Consider the following 16,618-nt stretch of genomic DNA (forward strand, 5'->3'; position numbering starts at 1 on the left):
TGGAAGTTCTTTTTCATATTTTATCTTAGTTCATTTTCGGGGTAGCCCAATTAGGCTTTGATCCTCTGTATAAACACAAACAGACCCTTTGCCTACACTTTTATATGCCCTTTATACCCTTGTGTAGAACTCGTTGGAGGTTACCACACAGGAACTGCCCTTTTTTTTTTTTTTTTTGCTATCACTAATCTACACTTACATGACGAATATTATGTTTACTAGGCTCTCCCCTATACCAGGTCTCCCCTATAAACCCCTTAACAGTCACTCTCCATCAGCATAGCAAAATGTTGTAGAATCACTACTTGCCTTCTCTGTGTTGTACAGCCCTCCCCTTTCTCCCACCCCCATGTGTGCTAACCTTAATACCCCCATTCTTCTTCCCCCCCTTATCCCTCCCTACCCACCCATCCTCCCCATTCCCTTTCCCTTTGGTACCTGTTAGTCCATTCTTGAGTTCTGTGATTCTGCTGCTGTTTTGTTCCTTCAGTTTTTCCTTTGTACTTATATTCCACAGATGAGTGAAATCATTTGGTATTTCTCTTTCTCCACTTGGCTTGTTTCACTGAGCATAATACCCTCCAGCTCCATCCATGTTGCTGCAAATGGTAGGATTTATCCTTTTCTTATGGCTGAGTAGTATTCCATTGTGTATATGTACCACATCTTCTTTATCCATTTATCTATCGATGGACATTTAGGTTGCTTCCAATTCTTGGCTATTGTAAATAGTGCTGCGATAAACAAAGGGGTGCATTGGTCTTTCTCAAACTTGATTGCTGCATTCTTAGGGTAAATTCCTAGGAGTGCAATTCCTGGGTCAAATGGTAAGTCTGTTTTGAGCATTTTGATGTACCTCCATACTGCTTTCCACAATGGTTGAACTAATTTACATTCCCACCAGCAGTGTAGGAGGGTTCCCCTTTCTCCACAGCCTCGCCAACATTTGTTGTTGTTTGTCTTTTGGATGGCAGCCATCCTTACTGGTGTGAGGTGATACATCATTGTAGTTTTAATTTGCATTTCTCTGATAATTAGTAATGTGGAGCATCTTTTCATGTGTCTGTTGGCCATCTGTATTTCTGTTTTGGAGAACTGTCTGTTCAGTTCCTCTGCCCATTTTTTGATTGTGTTATTTGTTTTGTGTTTGTTGAGGCGTGTGAGTTCTTTATATATTTTGGACATCAAGCCTTTATCGGATGTGTCATTTTCAAATATATTCTCTCATACTGTAGGGTTCCTTTTTGTTCTGTTGATGGTGTCTTTTGCTGTACAGAAGCTTTTCAGCTTAATGTAGTCCCACTTGTTCATTTTTACTGTTGTTTTCCTTGCCCGGGGAGATATGTTCAAGAAGAGGTCACTCATGTTTATGTCTAAGAGGTTTTGCCTATGTTTTCTTCCAAGAGTTTAATGGTTTCATGACTTACATTCAGGTCTTTGATCCATTTTGAGTTTACTTTTGTATATGGGGTTAGACAATGGTCCAGTTTCATTCTCCTACATGTAGCTGTCCAGTTTTGCCAGCACCACCTGTTGAAGAGACTGTCATTTCGCCATTGTATGTCCATGGCTCCTTTATCAAATATTAATTGACCATATATGTCTCGATTAATGTCTGGATTCTCTAGTCTGTTCCACTGGTCTGTGGCTCTGTTCTTGTGCCAGTACCAAATTTTCTTGATTAATATGGCTTTATAATAAAGCTTGAGGTTGGGGAGTGATATCCCCCCTACTTTATTCTTCTTTCTCAGGATTGCTTTGGCTATTCATGGTCCTTGGTGTTTCCATATGAATTTTTGAATTATTTTTTCCAGTTCAGTGAAGAATGTTGCTGGTAGTTTCATAGGGATTGCATCAAATCTGTATATTGCTTTGGGCAGGATGGCCATTTTGACGATATTAATTCTTCCTAGCCACGAGCATGGGATGAGTTTCCATCTGTTAGTGTCCCCTTTAATTTCTCTTAAGAGTGACTTGTAGTTTTCAGAGTATAAGTCTTTCACTTCTTTGGTTAGGTTTATTCCTAGGTATTTTATTTTTTTTGATGCAATTGTGAATGGAGTTGTTTTCCTGATTTCTCTTTCTGTTGGTTCATTGTTAGTGTATAGGAAAGCAACAGATTTCTGTGTGTTGATTTTGTATCCTGCAACTTTGCTGTATTCCGATATCAGTTCTAGTAGTTTTGGGGTGGAGTCCTTAGGGTTTTTTATGTACAGTATCATGTCATCTGCAAATAGTGACAGTTTAACTTCTTCTTTACCAATCTGGTTTCCTTTTATTTTTTGGTTTTGTCTGATTGCAGTGGCTAGGACCTCCAGTACTGTTAAATAACAGTGGGGAGAGTGGGCATTCCTGTCTAGTTCCCGATCTCAGAGGAAATGCTTTCAGCTTCTCGCTGTTCAGTATAATGTTGGCTGTGGGTTTATCATAGATGGCCTTTAGATGTACCATAGAGGTACTTGCCCTCTATTCCCATTTTGCTGAGAGTTTTTATCGTGAATGGATGTTGATGTTTGTCAAATGCTTTTTCAGCATATATGAAGAAGATCATGTGGTTTTTGTCCTTTTTGTTTATGATGTGGATGATGTTGATGGATTTTTGAATGTTGTACCATCCTTGCATCCCTGGGATGAATCCTACTTTGTCATGGTGTATGGTCCTTTTGATGTATTTTTGAATTCGGTTTGCTAATATTTTGTTGAGTATTTTTGCATCTACGTTCTTCAGGGATATTGGTCTGTAATTTTGTTTTTTGGTGGGTCCTTTGCCTGGTTTTGGTATTAGGGTGATATTAGCTTCATAGAATGAGTTTGGGAGTATTCCCTCTTCTTCTATTTTTTGGAAAACTTTAAGGAGAATGGGTATTGTATCTTCTCTGTATGTCTGATATAAGTCCAAGGTAAGTCCATCTGGCCCAGGGGTTTTGTTATTGGGTAGTTTTTTGATTACCGCTTCAATTTCTTTGCTGGAAATTGGTTTGTTTAGATTTTGTGTTTCTTCCTTGGTCAATCTTGGAAGGTGTATTTTTCTAGGAAGTTGTCCATTTCTCCTAGGTTTCCCAGCTTGTTAGCATATAGGTTTTCATAGTATTCTCTAATAATTCTTTGTATTTCTGTGGGGTCCGTCATGATTTTTCCTTTCTCGTTTCTGATTCTGTTGATGTGTGTTGATTCTCTTTTTCTCTTAATAAGTCTGGCTAGAGTCTTATCTATTTTGTTTATTTTTTCAAAGAACCAACTCTTGGTTTCATTGATTTTCTCTATTTTTTTATTCTTCCCAATTTTATTTATTTCTTCTCTGATCTTTATTATGTCCCTCCTTCTGCTGACTTTAGGCCTCATTTGTTCTTCTTTTTCCAATTTCAATAATTGTGATGTTGGGCTATTCATTTGGGTTTGTTCTTCCTTCTTTAAATATGCCGAGATTACTATATACTTTCCTCTTAGAACTGCCTTTGCTGCATCCCACAGAAGTTGGGGCTTTGTGTTTTTGTTGTTATTTGTTTCCGTATCTTGCTTGATCTCTATTTTAATTTGGTCATTGATCCATTGATTATTTAGGAGCATGTTGTTAAGCCTCCATGTGTTTGTGGGCCTTTTTGCTTTCTTTGTACAGTTTAGTTCTAGTTTTATACCTTTGTGTTCTGAAAAGTTGGTTGGTAGAATTTCAATCTTTTTGAATTTACTGAGGCTCTTTTTGTGTCCTAGTATGTGGTCTATTCTGGAGAATGTTCCATGTACACTTGAGAAGAATGTGTATCCTGTTGCTTTTGGATGTAGAGTTCTGTAGATGTCTATTAGGTCCATCTTTTCTTGTGTGTTTTTCAGTGCCTCTGTGTCCTTACTTATTTTCTGTCTGGTGGATCTGTCCTTTGGAGTGAATGGTGTGTTGAAGTCTCCTAAAATGAATGTACTGCATTCTATTTTCTCCTTTAATTCTGTTAGTATTTGTTCCACATATGTTGGTCCTCCTGTGTTGGGTGCATATATGTTTATAATGGTTATATCCTCTTCTTGGACTGACCCCTTTATCATTATGTAATGTCCTTCTTTATCTCTTGTTACTTTCTTTGTTTTGAAGTCTATTTTATCTGATACTAGTACTGCAACATCTGCTTTTTTCTCCTTGTTGTTTGCATGAAATATCTTTTTCCATCCCTTGACTTTAAGTCTGTGCACGTCTTTGGGTTTGAGGTGAGTCTGTGTAAGCAGCGTATATGTGGGTCTTGTTTTTTTATTCATACAGTGACTCTATGTCCTTTGATATTTGCATTCAGTCCATTTTCATTTAGGGTGATTATCGATAGGTATGTACTTATTGCCATTGCAAGCTTTAGATTCGTGGTTACCAAAGGTTCAAGGTTTATTTCCATACTATCTAAGAGTCTAACTTAACTGACTTAGTATGCTGTTACAAACACAATCTAAAGGTTCTTTTCTGTTCCTTCTCCTTTTCCTTCCTCCTCCATTCTTTATATACTAGGTATCATATTCTGTACTTTTTATCTATCCCTTGATTGACTTTGGGGATAGTCAATTTAATTTTGCATTTGCTTAGTTATTAGCTGTTCTACTTTCTTTACTGTGGTTTTATTACCTCTGGTGACAGCTATTCAACCTTATCAACACTTCCATCTGTAGCAGTCCCTCCAAAATAGACTGTAGAGATGGTTTGTGGTAGGAAAATGCTCTGCGCTTTTGTTTATCTGGAAATTGTTTAATCCCTCCTTCAAATTTAAATGATAATCTTGCCAGATAAAGTAATCTTTGTTCCAGGCCTTCTGCTTCATGGCATTAAATACATCATGCCACTCCCTTCTGGCCTGTAAGGTTTCTGCTGAGAAGTCTGATGTTAGCCTGATGGCTTTCATTTGTATGTGATTTTATTTCTCTCTCTGGCTGCTTTTAATATTCTGTCTTTATCCTTGATCTTTTCCATTTTAATTTCTATATGTCTTGGTGTTGTCCTCCTTGGGTCCCTTGTGTAGGGGGATCTGTGGATCTCCATGGCCTGATAAACTATCTCCTTCCCCAGCTGGGGAAGTTTTCAGCAACTACCTCCTCAAAGACACTTTCTATCCCTTTCTCTCTCTCTTCTTCTTCTGGATCCCTATAATGCGAATATTGTTCCGTTTGGATTGGTGACACAGTTCTCTCAATATTCTTTCATTCTTAGAGATCCTTTTTTCTCTCTGAGCCTCAGCTCCTTTGTATTCCTCTTCTCTAGTTTCTATTTCATTTATTGTCTCCTCCACTGTATCCAGCCTGCTTTTAATACCCTCCATCATGTTCTTCAATGATTGGATCTCTGTTCTGAATTCATTCCTGAGTTCTTGGATGTCTTTCCATACCTCCATTGGGATGTTGGTAATTTTTATTTTGAACTCCCTTTCAGGAAAAGTCACGAGGTCCATGTCATTTAAATCTTTCTCAGGAGTTGTATTAACATTTTTACTCTGGACAAGGTTCCTTTGGTGTTTCATGTTTGTATATGGCGCCCCCTAGTGTCCAGAAGCTGTACTCTCTGGAGCTGCTCAGCCCCTGAAGCAATGTCGGGGTCCCAGGGGAGCAGTACTGGTGCCTGGGGGGAGGAAAGAGCTGTTTCCCACTTCCCAGCTGCTGTGCCTGTCTCCACTGCCTGAACCAGTGGCCGAGCGCACAGATATAAGCTTTTGTCCCTGAGCAGCCGGATATGGATCCCTGCTTTCCTCAAGTGGCCAGAATCCCAGTCTCCCCAGGAACTCTGCCTGTCCCAGCTTTCCAATCCTGTAATCAGAAGAGTATGATGAAAGCACCGTGAAATGTAGGTTTGTGCGCCCAGTGCAGATCTCCGGAGCTAGGTATTCAGCAGTCCCAAGTTTTCCACTCCCTCCCTGCTCCGTTTCTCTTCCTCCCGCTGTTGAGCTGGGGTGGGGGAGGGGCTCAGTCCCACGGAGCCACAGCTCTGGTACGTTACCCTGTTCCATGAGGTCTGCTGTTTTCTCCAGGGGTGTGCAGTCTCCCGCCGTCCTCTTCCCTGTTGCTCTCTCAGGATTAGTTGCACCAGCTATATTTTCTAATTGTATCCAGTTTTAGGAGGAAGCCTCTGTCTCTCCTCTCACGCTGCCATCTTTAATCCTCTCCTTAGACCTATTTTACCACTGCTGGAGACTGCTTGCTTTGTCCTGAAAGACTGAGCTTAGAACAGGTAGCGATCCTTTCCCTCCCTTTCCCTGCACCTCCTCTTGGCTCCTCTTTTCTCCGAAAAACAGAAGTATGGTGGTCAGGGAAGGGGGGGTTTCAGTTCCTTTTAATTCTTGTTGGTTCATCTCTAAATAGTCTTTTAGGTTTTAAAGAAAAGTTTAAAAAGTGTTAATAATGGTTTGAAATTCAACTCACTTCATAGCACTCTAAACAGAAATAGAATAATCTCCCTATTCCTACGTTTCCCAGCTAAGTTGGAACCAGTCATTTATATCCATACATTGCTAGATTTACTTTATATTTAGCCTTGAACAATAAATTGATTTGTAAAAAGCTTCCCAACAATAAAGGCAACATTTACTTTAGGCTTAGGAGGGAGTTAGAAATTCTGATTAATGTGTCCTAAAGATTTTCATAAGTTTATTCAAAATCTTCTAAATCAGACAGCACTTCCTTTGTTAATAATATAAACCATGGATATACACAATCCCAGTAATCATCCTTTTTTTTTTGAAGTTTTAACATAAATGAATTTTTCAGGGATGCAAAATTGAGTGAAAGTGGTATATTTTGCTCGCTCAGAACTTTACTGAGGGCTGTTTACGATTCTGGAAAATCATATTATGTATGGAAATGCCCATCAAAGTATTTGAATGGCCCTTAAAATACATGTGAGTCTGTGTGCATTTACACATATTGCATTTATGGTGATTCTGCACAAAGGTGTAGACATCTAGTCATTATGTGTTTCAGTGTGTAATTGTGTAGACATTTTTTCATGTATTGAAATACTTATTATCTTACTATAAAATAACTTTGTTCCTTGATTATGATACAATGAATGCATTATTTTTAATTGTTTTGAAATTGTGGATTTTGGAGGGAAAATCTTATGTGTCAGAAGATTATATCAGCTACAGTTTTTATCTGAGCACAACAAAGGGAGAGTTACAGATTATTAAAAGACACCCTGGGTCTAATGTGTCTGAGAACTGCTATTCTGAGTGAGCCAGTGCATCTGAAGGAACGCTTATAAGGAGTGAATGCTCATCTGTCTTTCGGCCCACACCTGGCCCCAGGGGTGAGGTGCTGGGTCCCTGTGAACCTTATCTTTCACTCTGGGGAACCTTCAGAATATATGAGTCCCTATGCAGCTGGCTGTTGTGTCCTCCTCCAGTGAATCTTGTGAATAAGAATTTTGTAAGGAAAACTCTTTAATCCCACACAATCTATTATTAAATTGCACTGTTAAGGAAAAACCAAACCAAAAAACCCCTCTAGAAAACCATGGTAAAGTAGTCCTAGGAACTACATTTGAAAAGGGCAGTATATTTCAATTTACTCATCTGAAATTACTTAAAAATAGTGTGCTTAGGTGTTTGACGTAAAGGAAGGAAGGTCTACTGTGATGCAGTTAATGTTTTCATAATCCTTTGAAGATTAGGGAAATTTTCCAAAAGATCTTTATTTTGTTTTTGGTTTAAAAAAATCCAGATAAATCTCTTCACTTCCTGTCCACCAACCATAGAATCATTACTCTTTTTAGAATTTAGGATATATCAGGCTCTTGTAGAAAAATGATCCTGGTGATGTAAATCATGGTGGCCAACCAAAACACAGCCCCAAATAAGACACCTTTTGCTTCATGGTTCTCCAGTGTACTGTGATGATTTAAGACTCGCTGCCTGAATGATTCCCTGAGACTGCAGCCACATCAACTTTCCTTAGAGGCGAGCTTCATCTTCTCTGGTCTGTAGAAGCCTGAGCATCGGAGCATTGGAGCTGCTCTCAGAGTCCCAGATCATGGGAAGAGAGCTCCCAGGACATTGCTCCATTACTTAGGCACATCAAGGGTTTGATCTTTTGGGATCTGAACCACAAACTGGACCTATGGTGGTATGAGAGGACATAATGTAAGGAAACCAATTTTTAAAAATCAAAATTTAAGAACATATTGAATACAAATGAATATTGTCTCCAAAGCAATCTAAAATCTGTGGATCTTAGGTGTTAGCTACAGCCCACAGTAATAAAAATGCATTATAACATTACCACTGTGCACAACCACAGACCTCTAATGGGAACAGAAGTGTCACAGAACAGTGTGTGTGACACCCTTGAATTTTCTCCATTAGTGTTAATTATGAAAATGCTAGTCAAACCTAGTAAACTCATTCTTGTTGTCCACTTATTGGCCACTTGCTACAGTTTGGAAAGACACTGCAGGTAGCTGTAAATGTTGACAGCTGCCCTTGTGCTCTGTTTGCTGTAGAGTTCTTTGGAATCACATTGGAGGTTTAGTCATGAGTTGCAGAAAAAGTCATAGAAATGTTTTCTAAAAACTAAAAGTTGTTTTATTTAGCTTGAGTTCCATTTTTATTTATCAGATGTGGCTGTAAATTATGTAAGTCATATCAAATAACAAAATTCATGTTTGATTGTATTTGGAAGAATATAAGAACTAGTGTGTTAGAAGTCAGAGTTAAACGAGACATAAGAGGGGGTTCAGGCTAACCTGCTCATCTTTTTTAAAAAAAATTTTTTATTAAGGTATGATTGATATAGACTCTTATGAAGGTTTCACATGAAAAAAAGCAATGTGGTTACTACATTTACCCATATTATCAAGTCCCCACCCATGCCCCAATGCAGTCACTGTCCATCAGTGCAGCAAGTTACCAGAGATCCACTATGTCCCTTTTCTGTGAGTCTGCTGCCATTTTGTTCTTTCAGTTTTGCTTCATTGTTATACTCCACAAATGAGGGAAATCATTTGGCATTTGTCTTTCTCCGCCTTAGCCTGCTCATCTTGCAGGGACCCGGAGAAGAGCTAGTTGTAATTTCTAAAAAAGAATTATGGTGCTTTATGTAGTCATACCTTAATAATAAGAATATACGTTGAAACACTATCATGAAGGGCTGGTGGTGGGTGGGCGCGTCCGCATCCGAGCGTCGGGGCCGATGGCAGGGGGCGCCCATGAGTGCAGGCGCCTGCGGAGAGGAGGCGGTGTCTGCCCTCGGGGTCTTCTTGGCTTTGGTCGCCAAGGCGACTCGGAGACTGGGCTTGCCTGTTTCAGCACAGGCCTAATAAGAGTATATATCAAAAATTACTTTTTAAAAGACTTAATTTAGGAAAAAAGATGGCTAACAGGAGGCAGAGGAAGAAGGCTGGGTATGTGCGGGCTTGGGGTTGTGCCTGGTCCGGAGTCCATGCGTTTGCTTCCCGCCCCCGTATGGGGGGTGGGGGGAGGAGTTTCGTCCTCACGGAGCCTCCAGGTGCCCCAGAAAGTAAGGGGCTGTAAATGAATTTAATATCTGTAGTCAAAGCCTTTTCTCCCTAATACACTAAAGCCACAGAAATTACCAAATTGATGTTTTGTTAGATACTGAGGTGGTGCTTTCTATCCTTCAGTCTTGGGGAGCTCTCTCTGTACCCCACTTGGCCGCAGCACATATTTGTAAGCACTGTGATCTTTCTTTGGCTAGCTTCCTAGGCTTTTATTTTATATTATCATAGACAAACAAGCTCTAGGGAGGCTGGATGATAAATTCCTGTTCCATCTACCTAGCATTCTCTGTGAAGCAGACAAACTGCACGTACCTGTATTAATAAGGCAATGTGCTTGTCTTTAAGCACTATAGTTTATTAGCTGAAGTAAATTCTAATAAAATTAGGGATTCTGATATTTTCTTTTACACTGATGCAGGAATCAGGAAATTATAGTTTGTGGGCCAAATGTCGCACATGATTTTAAGTAAATAAAATTTAATTGGAGCACAGATGTGCCTATTCATTTATGTATTGTTTATGCCTGCTTTTATATTACAATGACAGAGTTAAGTGGTTGCTATATAGAGCCTGTGTGGCCTATAAAGCCTAAAATATGTACTCTCTGGCCCTTTGCAGAAAAAGGTTTACTGACCCCTGGACTAAAGGAATATTTATAGACAAGTATTGTTCTTAATAAAAACCATCTCTTATGAATGAAGGCTATTTTTTCTTAAATTGCATGAAAAAATTCTTGTGTTACAATGGATGATAATTTTTAATAGGTTTGGTGAGGGAAAGTGCCTAAAGTCTGCTGGGTGATTGGTGTCTACTTTTTATTAAAGTAAAAGATCATTACAAAGCATTATACCTTAATTCATTATGCTGAGAAGATAGCTAATGAGGCAAAAATGAAAGATTATAGAGTGGCATGCTTATAATTTAACTGTACAGTGAAGGTTGGTTACACCACTTCAGCTGGTGTCACGTATTTTGATAGTCTTTATAGTAATTGTGAATTTTCATTTTTACACTTATGAATGTCAATCTATTTGAGAATTTATTTGCAACATATCAGTAAGGCTAAGCTAATAGTCATTTTCAAAGAGGCCCTATATTGTGTTTAATAGATGTAGTTGAGTGTATTAAAAATGAGTAATCATAGTATTTCTCAGTCACAGAATTTAATAAAACATGGGGCTGCAGTGGTCCATATGCAATTTGAAATATGAGTTATCTAATGTGCAGTTATCTTTTTATTTTTTTTAACAGACTTGTGGAGGACAGCAAACTGGTCCCACTCATTTTTGAAGTAATTCTGGTAAGAAAGGAAATATACATCTGAAATTCAAGTGAAATTTAAAATTGCTGATGTTGTGTGGTTGGGTTCTAACCCTAGCTCAGCTCAGAAAGATTGTATCCATCATCACCTCACTTAGCATACCGGGGCGTCAGTCTCCTGGTCTGAGCTATTGTCCAGCCCTGAAATTGTACAGGGGCACTGTTTAATAACCTACCCTCCTTTCACAAATGCTTTGCATTTTATGTCTATTGAGTTAAACAGGATGTTCTCCAGTATAGAGAGGATATTTTGAGATTGACTTGTGGAGGAAGGGCAGAGGCGGATCGCTGTGCTTCAGTGTGAACTTCCTGATGTTCAGTATGAATGAAGCCTTCTGACTTTGCGGTCAGATTAGTAATTTTTTTGCCTCTGGGCAGAAAGTTGTCTTCAAAATGTAGAGTAGCTTGGCATTCATACACGGTTTTCTCTATTCACAGAATGCAACTTAATTGAGAACCATCTGTTAAAGAAAACCTCTCAACAATGATTTCTATGTGTAGGAAATAAAATGGATGTGGAGTTGACTCTTCTCACATATGATAAATCCCTGTTTATGCTAAATAACAGATTTGGGAATTAGGCTGAAAATTGAATTGGTGTTTATGGCAATGGAATGCCCTTAGTCAAAGAAATGGTCTCTGGTGCCTGAGTGGTTTATCCCCCTTTACTAAAACCTTTTCCACCATAGCTAGCTGACAACACAAGGAACTAAAGAAGAGACAGCTCCCCCGCTAGATCAGCCTAACCTATCTTGGTCATCAGTGGAGCAATAGCTGTGATAGTCTGATAACCTGACACATGGAAAATTTGTGTTCTTTTATTATCCCAACATACTAATCCATAAATTTGTTTGTGTGTTGATATGGCTGTGTGGTAAAAATGGTACTTTTCTCAGGTGCAGATCAACCTTTCCCTTTAAGGAAAGCTGGCTATTTGAATAGGTCAGGGAAATGGGTGGGACTGGATACTATTCCCAAAGCACGCTCAAGTGACAAGATAACCCGGAGCTGCCATGCCGAGTGGGAAGTGCAAGGCCAGAGGTTGCTTCTAATAGTAAAAGGGGATTTTAGAGGCAGTACTAGGACAAGAAATAGAGAAAAAGGAGATAAAGAAATGTGGAGATAAGAACTGCTTAATGGGGATTTTTAAGCTTTGCCAAGTGGTCCGTGTGTCTCCCCACCTTCAGTGGGATTCACATTACTTCCTGATTTGTTCATGGAGTTGGATTGTTTTGGAGGGCGATGGGTGCAGTGAACTGCTGGGTTTGACCACATGGCTGGGCATGGGGTAGAGCCAAAGCTGTCCAAACAAAACTGTCCGTATCTGGCTTGCATTTGAAAAGATACTGGTGTTAGAATGTAGGGAGCAGTCTAGAGCTAGAATGGGCCTTGGTGGGTGGGTATGACTCTCCCCTTGCTGTGGCAGGGGGATGTCTAACTGTTAAGGTCAATACAGCTACTTTTGTGGCTGAGAAAAAGTTCTCCTCTTCTCCCTTGACAATCATCTCAATGTATAAAATACACACAGAAAAATTCCTTCGTGTAGGTTACCAAAACCCGTCCATAGTTGAGTAATCTTTGTATAAGGAGCATCCAGCAAGGCTTCATAGTTTACAAACCGCGGTAAATGTTTAATTGGTTAGTGCCGGGATAAACCCTTGTTGCTGTGTTGCAGCTGTTGTGGGAGTAGACGGAGCCTGGTCAGGATGAGCAGACTCCCCAGGTCAGGGTTTCACCTGGTCCCAAGCCCTGTGACCTTCCATGAATGTCTGGTGGTGCTCTTCCTCCGACCAGAACAGCTCCACGCTCAGGATTCTTGTAGGACAGTACTTTAGAAAAAGGCCCTGCTGCTAAAAAAGTAAAGAAAAAAAAATTGGAAGCTATCGCTTTTTGGGACGGGACTTTGATGTCCTTGAAGAACATTATATTCTCCTTTTGTCTTTCTTAAGTTGAATAATCTCAATTTTTTTCCTCTGTATACGTTTTTAATCAATGAAATATCTTTGTAGTAGTTATCCTGTGAACTATTACCTTGTCCTTTCTAAATTTTTATCTCCAAGCTAGACATAATATAGTATTTTATTCTCTGACATACATAATTTTTTCATATTTTAACATTTCTTAAACTGGGAAGTACTTTCTGAATCAGTGGTGGTATACTGTTGCTTTCAGCCAGGTGACCTGGTTGTCATTGTCTTAGCCAATTTATTTCACTTTTCTTTTTCTTTTTATAAGTGTCCAAGAGCAATATATTATAAAACTCTATGTCTCAATAAGTCTAAAAGAGCTCTTTCAGTAAAAGTAAAATGAAAATTCTAATAAGAAACCATGTTATAGTTTAATTGGCAGTATTTTTCTTTCTTAGTGTTTAATAAAATACCGGTGCATCTTAGAACTAATGGATTCATAGTTTCAAGGAAACAGTACAATCTTCACTTATGTTTCATTTCCATGTTCAAGGACAATGTGATGTCTAGCATATATGTAGCAGCTTCTAGCAGTGCCTTGATCAGAAGGAGACATAAGGAAAAGATTGTGTGAACCCTGCATACTTGGCCACTGCTTGTGTTTTCTAGTCACCTATTAAAAAAGTAAAACAGCATTTGACTGATTCAGCCTTGTGGTCCACTGTGACCTCTTGATGACTTTCTTCTTTACTCGTAGCCCATAACTGTTTTCCAACTTCTGTTTGATGTACTTAAAACCTGATTGCAGGCTTATAACTTTCTTCTTTTGTAGAGTTCCTCAGTGATGTGCTCTTACCAGCAGCTCATCCTCTCCTAGAGGTTTTTCATTAGGGAAGCAAACCTTTCTCCTCTCATGGGCAGGAATTGCAGGCATCTTCTGTGTCTTTCCTGTGGTTCTAGAGGAAAGTGAAGATAAAGGGAGCAGAATTCTGAATTTGATGTCCTGTTTGTTCAAAATGGCCATGTATAAATCTTAAGTAAAGCAGACATTTCTGGAGTTGTGTGATAGAACCAGGAGCTCCAAATGTGGATCAAACTGATTAAATATATAACCAATTGAAAGTGTTTTTTTATTTTTGAGAAAATAAAAAATAAAAACAGTCCCCAATTGTAGCTGCCTACTCCAGGAGGCATAGTACTCCCTCCTGTCTAAATAGCTAATTGTCTGGGCCCTCTGGATTCAGAGTGCAGGAAGAGAGCAATGTGGAAGCTGGTAATTGTACAGGAGCTGCGTGAGAGCTTTGTGGAGGAAGGCAGAGAGCCCTGGATCCCAGGGGATGGCAGGACTGACTGCTCAGTGCAGGAGGAGGGGTCTCACACAAGTGCCTTGTGAATGGTGTCTGGAGGGAGTTGTCGTGAGGAAGAAGGCACTGCAGCTCGGCAGGAGGGTTAGCACTTAGACATGCTTGGATGAGAGGCCAGGGAGTAAAACTGAAGGGTAGTTTGACATTAGATCTGCAGGACTTTATACTGTGGTTGGTTTGTGTCTGTTTGGCTTTGCAAATAATTTATGCTCCTCAAAAACAGACAGTGACTTCTACCTGTGCTGCAGGGACTCTGTGCAGTGAGGAGGTAGGCTGCTCAGCCTGAGGTTGGGACTCAGAGAGAATCAGGCTTAGGGTCATATAGGAAACCTGAAACAGATTGAAAATCAGATTCTGGGAGTTTCCCACAAGTCTCCATCAGCAAGGCTTTTGCGATAGCCGTAGACTGTGGGGAAGGGAACATAAAAGACAGAGCCGGTCTCAGAGGTCTGATCTAAGGGCCCAGGAGTTCTAACACTATGCTCAGGGCAGAGAGCAGGCAGAATGCTTGTAATCCTGAGCTTTAGCCACAGGTATCTCCACTCCTGGCAGGCCAAGTCGTGGGGAAAGCCAGGAAGCTGATTGCTTACAAAAAGGAGCTGGCACAGCAGCTGGGTGGTACTCCCTGGCAGGGCCTACCTGGGCAAGGGCACTGCATTTTTGTTGGCAATGCAAGGCGGCTGAGGGGTGTTGGGACTGGAGGCTCAGGAGGCATCACTGGATCACAGCCTTCAGGGCCTGTGACACTAAGGTAGTCTGGATCTGCTTAACAAATGGGGGTTGCTTGATTCTGAGTGCAGAGTTGCTGGATGAGCAGGATGGAAGACATTCTTTTTCCCGCTTTGCAACTTTCCAAAGAGTAGAAGTTGCTTTTCAATGTGTCTGTCTTGCCAGAGGGTCTCAACTCCAGCCAAGTTCCCTCTGGATCAGTGAGACCTAATGATGACAACAGAATGTTGTGGGTGAAAGGGTTTATACCAAGTTTTATTCTCTTGGTGGAACATCAAGTGCTTGAATTATGTCCACATCCGGCAAGTCTGCACACAGCAAGGCCATCTCCGCCTCCGACCTCTCCACCTCTGGCCTCTCTGCCTCCAGGCAGAGCACCACACAGAGCTCTTTATAGCAACAGAGTCAATAATAGCTCCCTGCCAACATGTGTGCAAGCCTGTGTCTGCGAGCACTGCACAGGGGCAGTGGGGAAGTAGGTTAGGGTCAGGTGAGCATCTTGGCCCTGGGAACCTCCATTTTCCTGCTCTCCACCCATCCAGGATTCTTGCATCACAATCTATGTGCCTTCAGTCTTCCATGGTGGTCCCTATATGAGAAAACTGGAACATTATAACCAGTCCATAACAGCAAGAGAAGCTATAACAACAAAAATTATAATAATAGTCATCCTCAAGCCTGAGGAGATTGATTGCCACTGAGTGGTCATTCCAGCTGTATAAACCCAGTTCTCCTCAGATGAGCTCAGTACTCGTACTTTCCATGAGAGACTGGGAGAGGAACTGGTAGGGAGCTCCATGCGCCCCCAGAAAGGAGCAGTTTTTGCTGTAGGGTGTATGCCCAATCCACAAAGACATTAGAGGAGAGTAACCTTAAGGGTGATAAGGCACATATTTTGATGACACCAAAATAGGCAAATCTTGTCCATCAGGTAGGATGGATGTAAGAGAGTGGTCCTGTGATATGACTGTGAAAGGAAAGGGGTCCCTTTCAGGTCTAGTATATCATACCTTTACCCCTCTCCCTGTGGGGGTTATTGAGGGGTCTATGAATAGTGCTACTGGAATGCATGCACTGGCCATAAAGATAAAACAACTCCCTGGTAAGATGCTCCTATCTTCCAGCCATTTAGGATATACTACCATGATATTTGGGGACTCTGCTTTTACTCCAGGAATACACAGGAGGCCAGCCTCCAGTCCTTGTCCCCAAGGTGCCAGGAGGGCCAGCCATCGCTGGTCTATGTGTTGAAATGTCCAAGGCCACGTCCACTGAATGGAGTCTCCAGGGTTTAGTGCAGTTGGTGCTGGCAGCAAGATATTATTCTGGTGGCCAAAGTTCAGCTTCAGCGATTCCTCCTTGGTTTGTACTTGCAGTTGTATAGGGGAGGCAGCAATGTTGTGTCAGCATGTCTATGGGGCTCAACACCCCCTTCCATGACTTCTCATTCAAATGCCATAGCATGATCCATAAGCAGACTGACGATCCCCATGACTACTGGTGTCTGACTTTAGTCCAGGTTTTAACAAACCATTTACCTTTCTATCATGCCTGACCCATTAGGATTATATGGTATGTGAAACTTTCATTTTGTCCCTAATTGTTGCACCCATTCCTGTAGTGCGTGTTCAGTAAAGTGGGTGCTTTGATCACTCTTAATTACCTGTGGTCGGCCCTGAGCTGCAAAGAGATGCTCCAGGCGTCTTTTGGTCATCCTCTAGTTTGCACAACATGTAGAAAAAATCAACCAATAGTCCAGTAGCTGTGTCCACACAAGTCATGGCATGTTGGTACCCTTCTGTATGGGCAGAGGCCCAATATAGTCT

The 16,618-nt window shown here is 40.7% G+C and overlaps 1 protein-coding gene across 12 annotated transcripts in view; it reads left to right on the forward strand.

Annotated features, from left to right (window-relative positions):
- Positions 1 to 16,618, forward strand: part of ULK4 (unc-51 like kinase 4) — a 724,727-nt gene that overhangs the window by 334,661 nt on the left and 373,448 nt on the right. For 10 of the 12 annotated variants that reach the window (XM_057497578.1, XM_057497570.1, XM_057497572.1 and 7 more), the window contains one exon: positions 10,724 to 10,772. The exons of the other annotated variants lie outside the window; for them this stretch is intronic. In XM_057497578.1, the coding sequence (XP_057353561.1) occupies positions 10,724 to 10,772 (49 nt within the window). The remainder of the gene's footprint in view (positions 1 to 10,723; positions 10,773 to 16,618) is intronic. 12 annotated transcript variants of the gene reach the window in all.

This window comes from Manis pentadactyla, chromosome 1 (genome assembly GCF_030020395.1).
Source record: "Manis pentadactyla isolate mManPen7 chromosome 1, mManPen7.hap1, whole genome shotgun sequence".
Taxonomy (NCBI): domain Eukaryota; kingdom Metazoa; phylum Chordata; class Mammalia; order Pholidota; family Manidae; genus Manis; species Manis pentadactyla.